The sequence below is a fragment of the Perognathus longimembris genome, chromosome 3 (genome assembly GCF_023159225.1).
Source record: "Perognathus longimembris pacificus isolate PPM17 chromosome 3, ASM2315922v1, whole genome shotgun sequence".
Lineage (NCBI taxonomy): Eukaryota > Metazoa > Chordata > Mammalia > Rodentia > Heteromyidae > Perognathus > Perognathus longimembris.
In genome coordinates, this window is record NC_063163.1 from 101,279,190 (window position 1) to 101,299,912 (window position 20,723).

The window sequence follows — 20,723 nt, forward strand, 5'->3', positions numbered from 1 at the left end:
GTATTTAAATATATTAAATTAAATATATGACTATGTATGAATTTAAATATATAAACTAAATATATTTAATTTAATATATTGTTTAAATATTGTAAATATACTATTTATATAAGTATACTTATGTATAACAATATAACTACATATACACATGGGTATAAATACATGTACACATGTATGTATATGCATTTATATTTTATAAACATATGCACCTTACACATACATATGCACGCATGTATATACACATAACATATGTGAGTACTTATATGTAAATGTGTTTTTATAGGGCTCAAAAGGAAGTATAGCAATTGTGCTGGGGATCCATGTGGAAGAATATTTAAAAATGTGTGTGTAAATGAGTCACACAGGAGTTTGTCAGGACCATGGTGGGGTGGTTCTGTGAGGGGCTCAGTTGCAGCACTTGTTTATATCATATAACTTGGTTTCCATAAGTGGAAGTCAACAGTGAGAACCATCCTGAAACCATCCAAATTCTGGAATTTAAAAACAAAATCATTGTATCTGTGTCTATCTTGTCATTCTCACCTGCCACCATGGAGAGAAATGTCTACAACACTTTGAGAACATAGAATAACCACAAACAGAATCGACATCTAGAAAGTCCGTCTGTAAGTCTAGCTCCAGTCAGCTTTGCTTCAGTTTGAACCACAGATACTTACATTGTTCTTTTTAGTGAATGTCAATGGAGGCATGTAGAATAAACACAGACTTTGCTGTCTTTGGGAGCTAGTGTTCTACATTCAGACTCAGGAACTTCTCAAATCCCAGAAACTTCATTTCTTTTCATGGTATCGTATACACAGAGATGACTTAGATATAAATAAAGTGAGTGAAAAATAAAAGTGAGGCAGGTATTCTGAAACAGGAGTGACAGCAGGGGAAAATAGAAAGTTATTTATTATTCTCAAAGTGACTAAAGTGGAAAGGTTGATGAGAAGGAGAGAAAAAGAAAGCTGTCATTGAATGATATTACCATCTGAGAGGAAAATAGGATCCAAACAAATGGAATTTGACTCATCCTTGCAAGTTTCACCAAGCACGAAAATGTCCCTTTAAGATTTCCCCTGTAAGCCTTTTGCTTGGCTGTGGGATTTTTCCCAGAGCAAGGGAATCTAAGTTCAGGAGGCCAGGGAATGCTGTAGGGGGTGGGGGGAAGATTTCTGATGCTTTGGGCTCTGAGCCTGTCAGTTTAAAAAATGAAAGTAATAGAAAAGGGGCAAAGTGGCATTTATCATTCTATCTCTCCAGGCTCCTGTCTCTTTAATCAGCTAGCCTGATTTGCCCAGTAAATGATTCCTGAATGTGTGTGTGAGTGTGTGTGTGCGTGTGTGTGTGTGCCCGCGCGCGGCGTGTGTTGTAGCTCTGTCAATCCTTGGATTAGAACCAATGATTGCTGCTTGTAGGAGGGCTGTCCAGGGCCAGATTGTACAATGTGCCTCAGTGCCAGAGTATGAGTGGAGATAATTACGGAGAAGTCAGACTCTCGCATACCCTCGGCTTCCTTGTCGTGTCCTTCAGCAAACACATTGGATTAAAATCTCTTTGGATGAGCTTGAGAACAACGCAGTCTATCTAGGAAAGAAAAAAAAAAGAAAGGGAAAAAAAGCCTGAACCTGACAAAAAAGAAGAAAAAGAAGAAGAAAAAGAAAAAGAATCATGAAAACCATCCAAGCAAAAATGCACAATTCTATCTCTTGGGGAATCTTCGCGGGGCTGGCTGCTCTGTTTCTCTTTCAAGGTAAGAGCTTGCTATTGATTTGCCTACGCTAGACTCAGGAATTGTAACAGGGTGCTTTAGAGACGATTCGCAGAGTCCGGGAGTGGGCTCTGCTGCTAGGTTTTGCAGGTGGAAGCGAGAGAGCATTTAAACAGCATGGCTGGGACTTCATTTTCCCGATCAGGCTGTGAGAATATTGATTGGATTCTAGCTGCTACCGGAATGAAATCGGGGAATGTATATGCATAAGTGTAATGTGTCTGCTATTCTCCTCCCTAGCTATGTGCTAGCTCCCTGGCTTTCTGTCCATTTTTCACACTTACACAGCAACAGCATCTATGTATGCAGGGGCAAATTACCGATTGGGAGGGTCGTGGGCTTGAGGATGCGCTGCTTATATGACTGGGGAAGAAATTGCGAGAAGAAACTTTAAATATCGGCCAGGGAACTTGCAAAGCAAGGAGCAAATCAGGAGGAAAAATGCAGGCTGGAAAAGAATCAGGTGCCTCTTAGAAGATGCTGGCCAGCGATCTAGCTTCAATGACTGAATGGATTTCCCGTGGTGATGGGGTGTTGCTGACCAACTGGATTAGTTTTGAATGTGTTTGGGGGTGTGTTTGCGGTGGTGGTGGGGGGTCGGGCTAGGGGTAGAAGTTGTGGATAACAAGCAGATAAAAGAGGGTACAGGCAGAAGCCCAAGCTCTGGAAGTCAGGAAAGCGTCTCTAAGTTGAAAAGAGAGAGGAGCAGGAAGAAACGAATGCTAATTTTCTATTTGGGAAGCAAAGCTGGGGGCTGTGGTTCCCAGCCAGGCTGGATCTTTGACCAGTGTGAGATGAGATGTTTGCAAAGCTGGGCTCAGGTGCACTGGGAATCTTCTCCACCTTGAGTCTATTTGCTGCACTGTGTGGTCCCCCCACCCCGGCCCTAGCCCTCCCTTTCATTCCAGCAGCAGAATTAGCCGCTCACCTGCTCATTCACACCCACCCTGCATTTGCAGGCTCCTGTAGTTTTTCTTTTTCATATTAAAGATGCCTGAGCTCTCAGGGATTGAAACAGGCAGAAAAACTTTCCTTGTGTGGTTCTCCTAGAGGACTCTCCAGGAAGAGCTAAGCTAAGGATAGGAGGGACGGAATGAGAAAAGGCAAAAGGAGGGGATGAAAGGCTGGAGGGGGGAAAGGGAGAGAGGCAAGGCTCAGTCCTATGCAGTTGTATTCTCAGAGGAAAGTTCCTTCTGGTAGAAAGGAAAAGATGGGGGGTCCCGCCCACCTCACTTCCTTTTCCCACTGCAATAGAGAGAACTCATGATTTTGTCCTGTTCCGAACTGGAGTTGTATGACTCCTGGCAGAGCTTAGTTTTTAGAGACCCCACTGTTCTCCCCAAGGTAGACAGAGAATTGAAGGTGCGTGCTCCTTGGCTGGGAGCTCAAGGGGGAAGGGGATGGGGGACAGAGGAATCTGTGGATGACAAGGAAGTCCAGGGTAAAAGATCTTGCAGGGATATTGTTTCCTACTGCACTCAACCCCAAGAAGCACGAGCCTCTGGCTTTCTCTCCTCTCCCTGGGGCCACCAGTGGTGTAGGAGTGAAAAGAGTCAACTTAGAGGCATCCTTGGTTGACTCTTCTTACATAATGTGGAGCTGGCATTAGAGAGAGAGAGAGAGAGAAAGAGAGAGAGAGTATTCTTGCTTATTCCAAGTGCACAGGGACTCCTGCAATGAAACTAGAGCAATAACATTGGCTGTGAAGACATTGACTTCAGGACCATCAAGGCATGGAGTTGGGGGGAGAGGTCCATAGGGAGGAAGAAGAAATATCCCAAGTCCTCAATAATTGCTGGATAATTGCCATCTGTCCTGGAACCTACTTCTCATAAAATCAATCTGAGGCATTGACCAACATTCTACCCTCCACAGCCTTACCTGCAAGCCAGGAGCCCCAGGGCCAAACTTAATTTACATGTAAATTAGCATACTCTGTGATCTTTTTTTTTTGTATCAGAAATTAATTCAAGGAAGCATAGTATTCGCTCTCACTCTGAGTTGTCGCTGCATAGAGAAGTCAAAATGTAAATTTCTGTTGTGTTCCTCTCTTAGGATCCAGGGAGGGGGAGGATCAATGATGTCTCAGCCCTGGGTCCATTCCATCAAATCTTGAATTTTCTAAGGAGAATGGTGGCTTTATTTGTGCTGGCCACATCCAGTCGGCTCTAAATGGGCTTCAATGTGTCATGATAGAACAAGGCTGCCCAATTTTAAGACAGCTCGACCTCCCCAGAGCACCCCACCACCACATAGCAGTTGGACTGAGCAAAGGTGATGTCTGTTCTCTCTTTCAGGGGAAGGAAGTGGAGTGTGCCAGCTATCTCTTATCAAACTTACAAAATTATGGAGGCAGCCCGGGTCTCGCCTGCAATAATCCAGCCCTATTGCATTGACCCACGGGACTAGTTAGAATGCAGTACACATTCCAGTGCAATGTTGTTTTTTTTTTTCTTCTCCTCTGTTTTTGTTTTAAGCTGACTCTTCCTAGGGCAGCTACTTCCTGGGTTTCCAACCTCTTGGAAAGGTGTGTGGTAGTAGCTGGGGTAGAACGTGGGCCCCTCCCTCCCTTGCTCTTCCACCCCTCCCCACCTAACTAGCAACCATGATCCAGCTTAGAGCAGGAGGGAATTTGTGCCGGGTATCAGCGCTGATTAGTGCGGCTGCAGCTGCAGGGAGGGGGTGATTAGCTCCCTGGAGCTCTGGCCCTGAGATTCACTGGGGTTGATTAAGTAGAGGCACCTCTTTCCCAGGAACAGGAGCTGTCCTTTTCAGCACACTGCCCATCACCTATCAGGAGATGCTCAGAAAGGCATGGCTGCATGTGTAGTGGCTTTTCTCTTTCTAGAAATCATGCAGACCCTCCTTCTTCCTGGGACTTATTCTTCCTTGTAACACCTCTAACACTTTCTAGTTAGCTTGGCTCGATTTCTCTCGTGTCTTTTTCATTTCTCTAGCCTCTCCTCACAGCACACATCCTACATCAACTGGCCTACTCCCTAGAGACACAGGCCAGAGGACAAGAGAGTGGAGACTAAGTTCACATTCTTCTGTCCTCAGTGAGGAGGACACCCACAGGCACTGTGCAACCAGGCTAAGTTTCTATTCCAAATGGTGGAAGGATGGGCAGTTGTGCATTAGTCCAGACTGGCTGGTGGTTCTGAGATGGGTGAGAGGCAGGTGACAGTGTAATAATGCTCACCAGCAAACTGGGATAATAAGTTTGGGATGGTAGGATCTGGAGCCTCATGTGGGCACTGTGGTTACTTGAAAGCATGGCTAGAACACACTAGGTGAAGAGCGGTACCTCATTGACATGCTTGCAGCTGCCTGTGGGGGCTATTGATGGCCAGGTGTCCATGATACTACACATGAAGCTTCCCTCCATGCTTCCTGTCTGGGTACCACCTCGCTGGTCCTCTGAGCATTTACTCAAAGGTACAGGGCCATTCCAGCCAAGAGCAGTGGGCTGTGTTGCATGAAGGCCATTCTTGGAACTGCAGCTTTAGTTACCAGGTGTGCAGCCTCATTCTTGTGCCAATGCTTTTTTTTGTTGGTGCCAGGTGTTGGCACTTGCTTGGCTTGCTTGCTTCCTTTTGAGCCATATCACCAACCTGGATTTTTGCTGATTGGTTTTGGGGCTGGAGTCTTTGTGGACTTTTCTGTCTTAGCTGGTTTCAAACTGTGATCCTCCAGATCTCAGGCTCCTGGAGCTAGGTCTGAGTCATCATTCTTTCTTGGTAAGCATCTCCAGGTATTCATGAAGGTGTCTTGAATAGTATCTTTCAAATATCTCTCTTTGGGGTTCAGTGAGAGGTGCCTCCCAGCATTTTCTTGAGCTCTTCTTGGATGTACCCTGACAGAGCAGAAGCTCAGTATCCCATGCTGCTTCTGGTCAAGTGTCATGGATAGGTCAGACACCCTGCTATGGGCTTGAGTCACAGCCTATCCCTTGGGAAGCAGTGAGCTGTCACTGCTTCCCGAGGAGTGGCAGGAAGTGTGAGCCAATGCAGGTCACGTGACTCTATGCTAGAGAGATTCCCAGTGTTCTTGTGGGCCGGTCCTGGTAAGGCACCCTCTGGCAGGATCAGAATGCCTGAGATTTGGTTCTTCTCTGAGATTTTGTACTTTGGAGCACATGGCTCATTTCTGCCCACGAGGTAGAAAAACAAAACTTGCCTTCTACCCAGCCTCAGCAGAGGTCTATCGACATCTTTTAAACCACCATGTCCATTGCCTCAAGCTAGTTCTCAGGCCTGAGCAAGCTCCATAGAGAATGAGTATGTATTTGAGCTCCTATTTGCCTATGTTTTCTATAGGAGGAAATCTTCTTCTCTTTGAGCGAGTCTCCCTACCTGGCCGCCAGGCCTGGGAGCAACTCCCCTGGGTGTTGTAAGGACTCATTAATGCTTGTAACACTCCAAACATGTGGTGCTAAGTGGAATTCCATGCTGAGACTGGTTGTATTTATGGTGCTTACTTCCTTTCTGCTCTATTGGCTTGTTGCATGTTTACTTTATGTCTGAAGTCATTTGAAATTCAATAAAAACAAATTAAACATAAAAGGAAAAACATGCCAGCAAAAGGTAGGCAATGGCTTACAGGTTGGTCACAGTGTCATCTCAGAGCGCAAGCCATTGGATCTTGCATCCTGGTGGTAGACGTGTCATTCTTTTGGAGACACAGAAGGGAGGGACAAGTGGAGCTTACAAGGAAACAGGCAGGAAGGACAATTTACAAGCCCCCCTCCCTTCCCAAGTCCACTTGTAATGGATGTGACACCACCTTATTTGGAAAATAAAACCAAATAAAACTTGAATGTGGCTCAAGCAACGGATCACTTGCTTAGTCAATGGGAGGCCCTGAGTTGGATCCCTAGTGCCACCAAATATATATTGTCTGCTCCGTTTATGATATTTGTCAGGAAACTCTGAGAGCTTATTTCTCTTCTTTTATGGTTGTATTTACTTATTTATTTACTTATGCAGCCTTCTGGATTAAGCTTCTTCTTACTATTTCTGCAAAAATACACTGAAATTCCTCCATTTCCTGCTTTCTCTCTCCTGGAGGCCTCCCCCTCTTCCTGCTCTCACCCCTATTCTCAGCCCTTTCCATTTCTTTTTTCCTCCCTCTTTTCCTTTCCCTATCTTCCTTGCATTTTCCCTCCTCTTTTATGAGAAAAATAATTGATCAGTTGACAGATCTAGGTCAGGCTGGCAGGGGTGGCTCAGCTCTATGAAGGCTTGCCTAGAAGGCGGGGAGAGTCTGTCTTTCCAAATCACAAGGAGCCAGGCCACAGGGCGGAGCAGGAGGGAGGATGAGCCAGCCAACCATGGTGAATTCAGCTATCCTCATCCAGGACGTCTGGGATCCTATTGATTACAGCCTCTTCAGCCATTTGGTCTCTTTGACACTCTTATTTCCCATACTCAATTTATCTTTGCCTCTTTTCTGCATTCTTCCCCTCTTCGCTTTCATACTCCATGTATTCCCATTTTTCTCCTTCTTTCTACTAGCCTTGCCTTTCCTCCTCCTTCCAAAACCATGACAGGTGATCACAGACTCTCCCACTGAAATCATAGGAGAGAAATGGCCTTTTGTTTATTTGCAAAAAGGAAACCAGAAACCCTGCCAGAAGTGTCCTGTAAGTCATTTGCAAACTGCAAAACAAACCAACAAAGATTCACATTTTCATTGCCCAGAAGAGAGTATTTCAAGAGACACTGTCAAGCTAAGGAATCAAATATTGGAAAACACATTCTTCAGACCTGTTCCTCAGGACGTCTTAGGTTACTCAATTTGATTTTTTCCCTAAGCTTCTGTGAAAGTATTGGACTTTGCAGTCACAAAGGACTAATCACAGGACCAGTTGATTTGGGCTGTACTTTCTTGTTCAAATTCCACTCTCAGGGGTACTTTCTTGGCTCATTTTGGAAGCATCACTGAATTCTAACCTCAATCCAGCAATCTTTCCAGTTGCTTCTTGGTTCCATCACCAGCAAATGTTTATTGAGTGTTTACTATCTTCTGGGCATTAGTTGACATAAGTGGGACAATAATAGTGAACAAAAGCAATTGAAAGTTAAGACCAAAGGCGTAGGGTGACCTCCCCATTTTGTCTTGGCTTGGAGCAGCAATACCAGAAATCAAAGTGAAGCTTCAGTGACAGCCTCTGCTCTTTTGTGCAAAGAAAATCAGTCCTTGTATAAGCTATGGAGCACTAGGAGGACACACAGAGATGGCTATCTTCCGTTCTTCTTACCTTCCCTTTGTAAGAAGTTGCTTAGGAAGCCCAGCCTGTCTTCAGTTATATACAAGATGGTGAAAGCTGGTGGGAATTATCTGGCCTTGTCACTACTTTTCTGTATCATGTACTAATCAGCAATTCCTAACATCATGACCACCCAGACCCAGGAAACTACCTCCTTTATGCCCTATTGTATGAACAGTATAAGATGGCCAAAGAAGATAAAGGGAGAGCTCTTGAGATAAGACCAGACAAAATCCTTCTTCAGGTAGCTAGTGGGGTGAGGTTAATGCCAGCCATATGTAAAATGGATAGAATTCATATTTCCCTCTTCTTTGAGAACCCTTTTTACTTGCGACAAAAGCTCCTAAATAACATAAAGACTTCATTAACAGAAGGAATTATAGTTATTTTCTTGTGCTATCTTTTTTTTTTTTTTTAAATACATCAGCTTGTACTTCCAGCTCTATGAGACCAGTGGAGGTGAAGCATCTCAAAGCTCCCCTCATGTACTACAAGGGCAATTCAAGGGCACTGCCATCATCCATGGTGGTGACAACATTTATCCTAGCAATTACCTTTCTTTGTTAGTGTTTGTTTATATTGGGGCTTGAACTCAGTGCCTAGATGCTATCTCTTAGCATTTTTACTCAAAGCTGATGCTCTAACCTTTGAGTCAACAACTCTGACTCTGACTATCTGGTAGTTAATTGGAGACACGATTCTGATGAACTTTTCTGCTTTGGTTGGCTTTGAATTGTTATCCTCAGATTTCAGCTGCTGAATAGCTAGGATTATAGCACCATGGCTCGGCAATAATCTCTTCATGGGATCCACAGTTCTTCCAAACCCAGCATCCTAGAGCACTTCTCCTCCTCCTGACACAACCTCACAAGTCAGAAAGTCAGCAACAGATATGTGCTCAGAGAGGGCTATTGTCCACATTTATTTGCAATGCTCTCCATCTTTAAACCAGCCATCCCCAAACTCGCTGTACCATAGAAACAATGGGGCAGCTTTACAAAGATGCCAAGGTCCAGACCCTGTAACTGCCTAATTAGGGCAAAATTTCATTGTGATATGGCCCTACATAGACATTCTAAAATATCTTCTACTGGTTCTAACCTACCACAGGGTAGAAAACAATACCACAAAGCACGCCCCAAAATATTCCATAACCTTGAATAAGACAAATCCCATCCATGGCCTTCCATTTTTGCACTCTAAATTAAAAAATAATGGGATGAAAGAAGTCTGGAGTCTTGTTTCAAGTTGCAATGCTGCAATGTTTTTGAGTAGAGTCATTAATAGGTGGTGGGGATAGAAGAAAATACTCAGAACATTTCTGCATGAAGGAAGCTAAGAATATAAACACAGTCACATGGGTAAACAGAGCATGCAAGTGGTATGTGTTTACACATAAACAATATAAACTATATCATTTGTTTATATGTATTTATCTGTAGTGTATCTTTAGGGTGCACGGAAAGGATTAAATACTCACTGAATTTCAGGTAGAGGGAATGAGGAATGATAATAACTCTTATTTATGTGTTCATTCGATCAATTTTTGATGATAGTAGGGATTGAACTCAGAGCTTGTTGAATGTTGAGTTAAGTGCTCTACCATTTGAGCCATGCCCCAGTCATTTTGTTTTTAGTTTGCCTTTCAGATAGACATCACAATAACTTTGTCTACATTGTCTTGAACTACGATTCCCCTATTTCTGCTTTTGCCTTACTCCTGCACACTATAGGTGTGTACCACCCCATCTGCTCATAGTGACTCTGTATTGACTTAACTCTGAGACTTCCTCTAATAATAATTTAGGAAGCCTTTAAGTGAATGTTAAGGATGAGTGTATTGATGCTGAATTAGGAGAGCACTAAGTGATGGCAGACCATAGAAGAAACGATTTTAAGAGTGAGGACCATGTATTCGTGTTCAACTGAGCTTCACTTCTTTCTGTTAGTTTCTTTTACTTATGAGCAAGAATGAGTCATACCTGGCATCATAAATTAGGCAGAAGTGATGCTGGCTCTACCCTCCAAGCCAGTTCAGCTCCTGCAGTGTGTGCAGGAGCAAAAACTTGTTTGTTCAGGTTTTATGAAGTCAGTAGATCTGAGAAGCACATAAGGGAGCAGAATGATGGTACAGACTTGTGTTAAGTTTAGACACTGGATGACCCACACAGCCATTTGATTCCTCCTTAAAATTTACCCTGCTGTATCAGACAAACAAGGGGCTATGAAGATGAATGATTCCAACCCCTTTCTTGGAGCTCTGAAATCCCCACAATGCAGCTGCAGGGATGATCCGCTCCTATCACTCGCAATGGAGATTCTGAATCTCACAGGAGAGCTCACTACAGTGGACTGTTGGAATCCAGGGAGACAGAAAGATGAGAAAGAGAAAGAGATGAACTAGGAGAAGATTCTACCTTCTTATAGATTCTTGCAATTTTTCCTGGATTTGGAGAATCACTATGTATAGATTTATCACATACAGTTTTGCCAAATACAACCAAAAAGAAGAAGAAAAGAATAAGTAAATGATTCAAAAGAAATTAAAAGCAAAAATGTTGAGTTCCTCTTTGCAATCTGTGTAGCTTAGTTGATAAAGAGAATTTCTCAGTAGGTTCTGGGTTATTGTCAGTTATGTTTCAATTATTTTATGGTCTGCAGTTTCTCAGCTCTTAATTTTGTAAAAATAGGTTACTGGAAATTTGGTCTTATGAACTCAGTACTAATTCATATATAATAAGAGCAGGGTTTTGAAAAAAAAGGAAGGAAAGTTTTATTAATTTTGCCAGCCCAAATAAAGATTATATGGGCTTTTACTTCACAGCCACAATGCTCATTCTAAGAGGTAATCTAATATTAGATATATTTAAGATCAGCCCAGAAACTTGATTTTGGAGCACATGACAACATGCATATCCTAGGCCAATTATGGGCCTTCCTTGGCTCTTAACTCCCTGTTCATTTTTTTACTGCACCCCATCCTGAAACTATAAATTTTAGTTAGAAGAAGTTTACTCATTCCAAATGCTCCAGAAAAGGTAAAGTGGAAGTGAGGGATGGGTTAAGTTTATTTGAAAAAAAAAAAGTTAACCCTGCCAGCATAGGAGACAGTATGCATAACTATCATTCTTGTCCTGGGATTCCAAGATAGCTACAGGAGAGAATGACTCAAACCATAGGTTCCAAGTGGAAGCTTGGTTGTCCAGCTTTTATCCTGCCTTAATCTGTAGGACCCAGTAAGGAGTTAGTGTTTTACCTATTACAAATGTTCCTCCCCCAAAGCATAGGTAAAGGTGAATGTGCTTTAATGAAATGACAAAGTGAAAATTGGAGATCAGTTGAAAAGTGGCAAGTCTTTAAGAGAAGGCAGGTGGCATTATGGGAAAAGTGAATTAAGTATCCACAACACAGTGTTAAACTCTGTGCATTCTGAGCATTTTCAGATTTTCCTTTAGAGCCCTCTCCCTACAACTATATACCCATGGATACTAAGGGTTGCACATCTGACACAGGGATGTGGAGGCTAAACATATGGGTCCAGACTCAGGCTGGGATGCTTCCTGATTTCAGACCTGTGGCAACTGAATCAAATGCTATCTGACTCAGTTTCATTCTTAAAGGGGAGATAATTATAGGACTGCTATACATATTAAATAAATTAATGCAGATAAAGTTGGATACCACCAGGGACATAATAAGTACCCAATAAATATTACCTCAAAACATTATTATTACCCACATTACTATTACCTATACACCTGCGTATACAGGTCAGGTGAAATTTTTCATCAATATGGCTGTTTCTCAGGTATTCAAAACCCTGATACCTTCTGACCTCCCCAAAATATTTCAAAATTTCCCTCTTATTTTCTGGGCAGCCAGCCATGGAAAGGGCATTGATTGCTCTTTTTCTAGCTATTCTGTTACCCTTTCTGCTTCATAATGTATTGTTCTCCACATGTTTCTGAGCAGCCCAGTATACTACCTAAACATGGAGTCTTCTGATTCCAAATCTAAGCAGGATGAAGCCTCATTGCCTCATGCTCCAGCCTCCATTTGCCTCTCTTTCCTAATTCTGTGTACTCCCTTCTCCATGGACTCCTTAAGCTTAAGTTTTCTATGGTTGTGTTCTTCAGACATACACTTCTCTGTGTGTGCTCAGACTGTACCTTCCTTTTTCCTTTTTTTTTTTTTTTTGGCCAGTCCTGGAGCTTGAACTCAAGACCTGTCCCTGGCTTTTTTTTGCTCATGTTTAGCACTCTACCACTTGAGCCACAGCACCACTTCTGGCCCGTTTTCTATATATGTGGTGCTGAGGAATTGAACCCAGGGCTTCATGTATACAAGGCAAGCACTCTACCACTAGGCCATATTCCCAGCCCATACTTTGTCTTTTTCAATTTTTTTTTATAGTTTCAAAATTAAAGCTCAGAACCTCAATCTCCCTGTATGATTCCCTGCATCTGTCCTATCTTTTAGCATGTTAGTGCAATTACTTCCCCTCCCAGACTATGAGTTCCAGGAGATCAGGGGCTACCACATTGATTCTAATATTCCTAGCATACTTGACATGGTATCTGGGACAAAAGTAATGTTCAGTGTTATGGACAAAGAGAAAGGGAGAAATAAAGGCAGAATAGAAAGTCTGAGATCCTGATGGGTATTCAATGACCATATGACTTCCTGGACTCCTGCGGAGATGTTAATTCAACCCCTTCTTATCTGATGTCTGCATTGCTTCATTATGGATAGACTTAAAAAATCCTAACTTCAAAATTACCCTTCATAAAATGATCGTATTCGCTTCGTCTCTGTTTCCTTGACATATTTTGAGGGACATTAAGCATGTTGTCCCATAAATGAGTAATGCTTCCTGGCTATAATTATAAGTTACTGTGGACAAATAGGTAGTTATCCTTATGGAGCTCACTATTTCAAGATATTCAAAGCTGGAAGTTGTATTCTGGTGGTGACTGGATAAGGTCAGAGGGGAGGATGAAAACCCAAACCTAGGTCCTATAATTAGGTGAGTACTGGCATCAGAAGAAGCAATGGAGACAGGGAAGACAAAAATAAAGAGAGAAAGAGAGAGCGAGAGAGAGAGAGATAGATAGAGAGAGCTGAAAGGATTTCTTGATGGTAAAGGGGTGTAGAGCATTTCTTTCTTGCTTCTTCACATCTAGTCACATTCTTACCCTAAACCTATCCATTAGGGCATCTAGCTCTCCTTCAGAACAGGTATTGTGCAACTTCACCCACTCTTCGAAGAGAGTGACAGCTTCTCCCTTAATGCATCTGACCAGGCAGGAGCATCTAGAACTGGGACAAATCACTTTGCTAATGCTGAAAATGAATAAGAATTAACTGGCAAGTTTTATGTCTCCCCTTCATTTTCCCTGAAAAATTCTCAATAGGATTTAAATGCCTGATCACCATTTCTATTACTTTCACACACTGATAAAATTTTGTTTAACACCAAAATATCTTTATCATCAAATCCAAAGCTTTGTGTTTTTCTTCTATCTCCTATTGTTCTAAGATACCTTGGGAGTTCATTTGACCAGCATCCCTTCCAAGTCAACAACCCTACAGATGCCCAGGTCTTATGCTTCAGTCTCCTTTTATGTAGCAGTGGGTCATCCTTATTTTTGGAAAACCCAAAACCAAACCAAACCAGAGATTCTTTGTGCGGGGGCAGCTGAAAATAACCAGTGCTAACACAGTTTTTCATAGTTGATGTACTCTGTGGGAAGAAACTCATTATTCTAGATGGCCTTTTGATGCTTCTTCAATAACAATTCTATCTTTTCTCTTTATAAATGATGCTCTTCAAATATGTGAATGTAAGAGCGTTGCTACCACTTATAATACTCATCTCCAAGATTCCCTTATAGATGGCTACAAAGAGACATATAGACTTCCCATAGTTACCATTACTGGCTTTGGTCTTCTAATCCAACTCAAGCCAACAGACTGTAAACACAAGATTGCTGGGTAGGGTTTTGAGTACTGTATTCAGGTGAATGTTGCTTTCTGAGCCTTATTATTTTTCTCCTTTTGCCTGGGAGGCTGGGACATTTACTGCTGGGAGGTCTAGGAGACAGCATGCAACCACAACCACCAAAAACACACATCAAGGATGACCAAGAAGGGAGTCTTCAGATCAAACCACATGGACTTGCTGCTTCAGTGAATCAAAATTGATTGACTATGGAAAGTTTCATATAGCTCAGTATAATGGAGGGAGTTCAAGTTCGAGGTGACAGTAGTTGTACCAACTCTGGAATGCATATTTCACACTTATTGTCACTTCTGAGGAAAAAAAAGACTACTTAATTAGGTTTCTTTTACTTGCAGCTCAATTCAACCCCGATGCATCTACTTCTCTCTAATTCTTCTCATTAAAGCCATCGAAACACAATAGGTGTCTAAAACATGGATTATACTGATCTTCCATATTCCTTCTTGTGATTATCACCGGCATGATCTCCAGACCTTTAGTCACTGCAACTCTTATGTTTAAACTCTTATGTCTTGTTTGATAAGGATCAGCCTAAAAATTATCATAGCACACTCTTCCTGAAATAATTCAATTGGCAGAGGACTAATACCTGGGAATGTACAGATTTTATAGTTATACCAGTCCACTAAATTCTTGTATAGTTTATCTTCCTTTATTGTTTTAAAGATATATCACTATCACTGAGGTTTTCCTCAGTCCTCTCACCAAATGAGTTGTTATGAAAGACCGCTCCTATCCTTCCTTACAGTTGATTTCCTTTAAGTATTTTTTTTAGTGTTGGAAGTTTTATTGAAGCTCTGGTCTGTTATTTAAATCTATCAAAATTATTTTTGGATCTTGATGAGCCATCACCATCAGCTCTATGTCATCTGGAAGTGACAGAGATGTGCCATCTCCTCATCATCGGGATTTATGGATTTAAAAGCCACAGAATACATCTGAGGCTATGGCCATGTTCTTATTTAGATTTATATTTCATCCCTTTCAAAATTATTTATTTAGACCTTATCATGTACTAGACTAAACCACAAAGTAGACATAATTCTTACACTTGGTGAAATAGACAACTCAATATAATGTGGTAAGGGCTGGAACAAAAGCAAGTCAGGTTTTCTCTGGCAGACTATAGCTACTTCATGTCAGAGACATTGGTAAAGAAGAGACATCAAAGCAGACACAGTAAGAGGAGAGAGGAGTTTACAAGTAGAAGAAAGTGTACATGTCAAATTCTAGAGGAAAACCAGCAGTATGGGAATTGAAGATGTCCAAATAATCTGATGAAGTGGAGTGTGTTCATGTGGTTTTGAGGAGGTGGGGTTAAGGGGATGGGAGATGTGAAATGAAAGACAAAGAGGCATAGGTAGAATTGTAGGTAGAGGTCAGAACCTGAATGACTCGTACTGAGACTTTAAGGAAGGGAAGAGGATATGTTGAAAGATTGCATACTAGATAGAAACACAATCAGATTAGATACAACAGTATTTGGGGTTATTCAGACTGGTAAAATGGTACTCTGGTGACAATGTGAGAAATGGATTAAAAGGGAGTGACAGGACTAGAGAAAGGCAGCTTCTAAAAAGATGTTGTATCCAACTAGGCATGAGAGCTGCTGAGATGGAGAGACATGGAGCAGTGAAGAATTATGGAAGGAGAAGGTCTGAGAATTAGAGGTGGAAGAGAAGGTATTATGAATGAGAAGGAGAATTATAAGAGGATCTGTAGTTACTGAGTGAACACCTCATAGGTGAATTGATGGAGATGTTAATGAGTATAATTTGGGTCAGGTTGAGTTGACAAGGGGCTCTCCAAAGTGAAGTTAGTCAACTAGATCTGGAACTCTGGAGAGAGATGGAGCTTGAACAAAGGCAGTCTTCAACCCTGATGCAGTTAATTACCCAGGGAGAGAGTAGTGAATTATAAAGAGTGAGGAGAGAATTACATGCACAGAAATGAGGCCAGAGCACTGGTACTTGAAGATAAAGGTTGAGGAAAGATCTGGTGAAAGAAAGAAAGAAAGAAAGAGAGAGAGAGGGGGGGAAAGAAAGAGAGAGAAAGAGAGGAAGGAAGGAAGGAAGGAAGGAAGGAAGGAAGGAAGGAAGGGAGGAAGGGAGGAAGGAAGGAAGAAAGAGCACATTGTCAAGGGGTGGTAACAACAGAAGGAAATTCAGAACACCAGATGTCATCAAGGTGAAAGGGTGTTAATTGTGGGAAGGAAAATTAATAATTAATTAATTGATTCTAAAGCTGCATGCCAGTGGCTCAAACCCATAATCCTAGATATTCAGGAGATTGAAATCTGATCTCAGTTCGAAGCCAGCCTAGGCAGATAAATCTTTGAGAATCTTACCTCTAATTAACAAACAAAACTAAATGGTGTGGCCATCACAGTAGGATGCTAGGTATAACCTAAAATTTGAACAAGAGTGCCAAACACTGAATTCAAGCCTCAATACCAACTCTCTCCCTGTGTCTCTCTCTGTCTGTTTCTGTCTCTCTGTCATTCTCTCTCTCTCTCTCTCTCTCTCTCTCACACACACACACACACACACATACACACACACTTCTAAAGGATCAAAGGATGTTATACTATTACCCTTTGGGAGAGCAGTTTTGTAGAGGAGTTGTGGAGTCAGAGACAGAAGTGGGATGAAGATGTGGGGTCAGAACTATGACAGTTATTTTAAATAAATTTCTGGAAAGCAGAAAGGAAGGAAGGAGGGTAGGAAGGAGGAAAAGAAGAGAAAAAAGAAAGAAAAGAAGAAAAGGGAAGGAAAGAAAGCAAAAAATCAAAGGAAGAAAAGGAAGGCAGTAGGTAGATAAAGGGAGACTTCAGTTTGAGAAGATACTGCTGCTTTTGTAAAGTGTGTGAGGCTCTTGCCCAAGCAAGATGCTGATGGTAAGGTCCAAGGGATAAAGAGCAGGATAGAAGATGTAGGAGCCATCTGGCCAAGTGACTCCCTTGGGATATGCAAATGGGAGAAAGGGTAGATCCTGAGCACAAGTGAATGAATGTGTTGTGAAAGACTCAATTCCACTCTGATTTAAAGCAAGGGAGGAGAAATGTATTTGAGAAAACCCATTATGATTGAATTCAGCTCTTATCAATAAAAGTAGATTGAATAAGATATAAGGTTATATCTTTGATCATTTAAAAAAACCAAACAACATAGGCTGGGTATTCACACCTATAAGCTTAGCTGCCCACGAGGCTAAAATCTGAGGATTGCAGTTCAAAGCCAGCCTGTGAAGGAGAGACCTTGGGACTCTTATCTCCAGTTAACCACCAGAAAGCTGGAAGAAGCACAATATCTTAAAGTGGAAGAATGCTACCCTTAAGCAAAAGAGCTCAGGGACAGTGCCAAAGCCCCACAATTGCCAAAATAACAACAACAACAGTAATAATATTCCACCTCCCTTGTCTGTTAAGCTGGTGTGGTGTGTCCAGAAGTCAGGGTCCTGGGCCTTTCTGTCACTGGGATTTCTTGCATGTGGCTTAGACTTGTGGGTCTAATGTGGCAGCTCCTGTGAGTCAGGCATAGATAAAGGAAGACATGAAGAAGGGGTATTGCACCAGTGAGGTATGTCCTGAAACACACCTCTGGACATGATCTTGGTCTCATTACATCTAGATGTAGGGCAATGGTTTTTCAGGATGGGAAAAGCATTATTCACTTTGGATGACAAATTCAAGGTCAGCCCCATGGGAAAGGGAAGGTGAATATTGAACGTGTTGTATGAAAAGGAGAGAGGTCAATACTAGCCTTGATAAAGATAAAAGGATCTTCAGCCCACAGGAAACACATGTGAATAACGTGTTGTGATCTTCTTTGCATCATTTAATCATACCTTTTCAACATCTGTAGTCATGAAGGAAACACAGGAAACCCACAGTGAGTTACAACTTCATAGTCATTAGGATAACTGTTATGACAAAAATGAAAATAATGTGGAGAAATTGGAATCATGTATATTGCTGTTGGGAAGGTAAAGTGGTGTGCTGTCACTATGGAAACAGCAGGGCAGTTCTCAAAGAGTTAAACTGGATTTCCACATGATCCAGCAATTCCATTCCTGACTGTATACCCTAAAGAATTGAAAACTGGTATCAAAATAGATATTTGTACACTATGGGTCACAGCATTAAAATATCTGCCAAATGGAACAACCCAAGAGTCTACCAAAAAAAAAAAATGAACAGAAAAACAAAATGTGGTATATCCATAAAGTGAAATATTATTTGGCCATTAAAGAAATAAATTCTTTTAGAAAATTCCCAGTAGGTTTTCTTTTTATGGAAAACTGTCTGATTACTATTTCTTTACACCATTCTTTGTTCTCTGGATTTTTCCAACATGTGAACTACCCCATCTCTTTTTTTTTTTCCACCCCTTTTTTTCTAATGCTGGTCCTACTTTGAACCCTTACTCAATTATGTCCAGAGCTCAGGGTCTCCTCCTTCCTTGCATTACCTCTCTAAGAAATTAGGAAGTTATATACTTATTTCTAGAGTTTAGAAAACATGTGCATAAAGTACGTATGTGTATTCTTTACTCATTCCAGTCCTATTATTAATTCTTAGTTCAAAAGTTGAGATGTTTCTCTAAGCCTTTATTTTCCTCATTTGTAAATTGAGATATTGGTACTTCACTGAGACGTAATTTTAACATTGAATGAGAGAGCATTTTACAATGTCCTTTCAGTACATATTGGGAAATAAAAGCAACAATACTGTATGTGCTTGAGTGATTAGGGCAGTACTAGAGACTGTGTCTCCTGTCAGTCATGCTGAGCTATCTTGCTATCCTGTGTCATCTAGGATGGGAGGCTGCTTGGGTAGATTCTTGCATTTTCTGTTGCTCTATCTAAGTAACTGATGCTAGGTACTTCAAAAGAAAAGGCTATTGTTTAGCTCATAGTTTTGGGACTAAAAGTCAAGATTGGGTGGCCCCATTGAGTCAGTGTCTTACCAGGGCTGGGCTTGGCTGAATGAACATCACAGTGGATGGCTCCATGTTGGAAAGCACATAAGAGTGACAAATCACATGACAAGACAGATTACATGACAAGACAGAGAGAGGGCTTTAGGGGCCAGGATCACTCTTTCATAACAACCCAGTCTTGTGAGAACAAACCTGCTTTGTGAAACCACCACTGATCCCTTTTGGGGGCAGCATTCCCCAATGACCTAACCACCTCCCACTAAGTCCCAACTCGGAAAGACTGTGCCATCTCTCAACATCACCATAATGGTGACCATGCTTTCTAACACATGAAACATGTGGCATACACAAAAATAAAAGTAGGGAAAATTCTGTAACCATGGGGAGGGTACAAGACAAATCATCAAACCACCAGAACAAAGAAAGCTCAGTGGTATTATGAGATACGAATAGATGTTATATAATTAAATGTGTATTCCTTCCTTATATGAGAGTTGCCAGATTTAGCAAATAAAAATAAATCCAGAGTGTCAATAAACTTAGGTTCCACACAAACAATAATTTTATTATGTATAATGCATACTTAAAATTATATGTCAATTTTTTAAAACTCAGATTTCATTGGGCATCTTTGCCTACTTCATTTTTGGTTTTATCTGTCACCTTACCTTTAACTTGCAGATATTAAGTACATAGGAAAAATAGCCTGACTGGAATTGCTATCTACCAGGTAGTAATGAGTTTTAGCTGCCTATATATTTACTTTTTAATAGTGATGTGTATGATTTTTCAGAAAAGTAGAAGCATGGCTGTTATTATTTCTGGCTTATAGTATTATTATAATTTCTTTTTTTCCCCTGTTAGTACTAGAGCTTAAATTAAGGGCTCTGTCCCTTAGTTTTATTTATTCAAGGCTGGCACTATACCACTTGAGCCATGCCTCTTCCTCTGGGTTTTTGCTGGTTAACTGGAGATAAGAATCTCAAGAATTTTCCTGCCTGAGCTAGCCTCCAACCTCAGCTCTCAGATCTCAGCCTCTTGAGTAGCTAGGATTACAGGAATGAGCCATTGGTGCCTGGCCATTCTTGTAAGTTCTATATTAGGAGAGAGAGAAAGAAGGGAGGTGGCCAAAAGAATGTGAGACACACAGAGACTGACACTCAATGGAAAACTACAGAAAGAAGGAAGTGTGTCAGTAGTTCAAAATAACCCACATTCCAGAAAGTTCCTCTTTTCCCTTCAAATAACAGAATAGCTATTATGCACCAAGATCCAACTCCCCATTCCTCTCCACAGAAGCATAATGTGAGCTCCATGGAAATCGAGCTTCCTCTCTAGAGTCTTACTCCCTCTTGGATTGGCTAGGTATCCTATAGCCACTCATTACCTGTTCCAGGTGACAGGATGCTTGCTCAGAGGGTGGGACTATGCCCCTACAGCAGGGCAATGAAGGATAAGTTTTCTAACCAGACTCAGCTGTGGGAGCGGCTTGCTGACAGAACAATTTGCTAGTGCCCAGAATATCTGCCCAGCCTCTGCAAAGCAGCAACTCTAGCACCAGGAGAGATTTCAAGATTTATTATTCACCTTGGTGTCCATCAGGTGTTCTGCACATCTTCCCACTTCCCATTGTGCTTTTTTGGAACCCTGAGGCCTTGACACGTGTCCCCACCCAAGCTTCCAGATCCACTTTGCCTTTCCTGATCCACTTGTGTT

General features: G+C 41.6%; 1 protein-coding gene and 1 non-coding gene across 2 annotated transcripts in view; both read left to right on the top strand.

The window, feature by feature from the left end:
- The first annotated feature begins 1,340 nt into the window (after positions 1–1,340).
- Ntm (neurotrimin) overlaps positions 1,341–20,723 on the top strand; it is a 1,004,130-nt gene continuing 984,747 nt past the window's right edge. Inside the window, exon 1 of the mRNA XM_048343631.1 lies at positions 1,341–1,756. Within this exon, the coding sequence (XP_048199588.1) occupies positions 1,675–1,756 (82 nt within the window). The 5' untranslated portion in view covers positions 1,341–1,674. The remainder of the gene's footprint in view (positions 1,757–20,723) is intronic.
- Positions 17,795–17,919, top strand: LOC125349811. The gene has a single exon (XR_007210615.1). It is a non-coding gene; the product is annotated as a U6atac minor spliceosomal RNA (small nuclear RNA).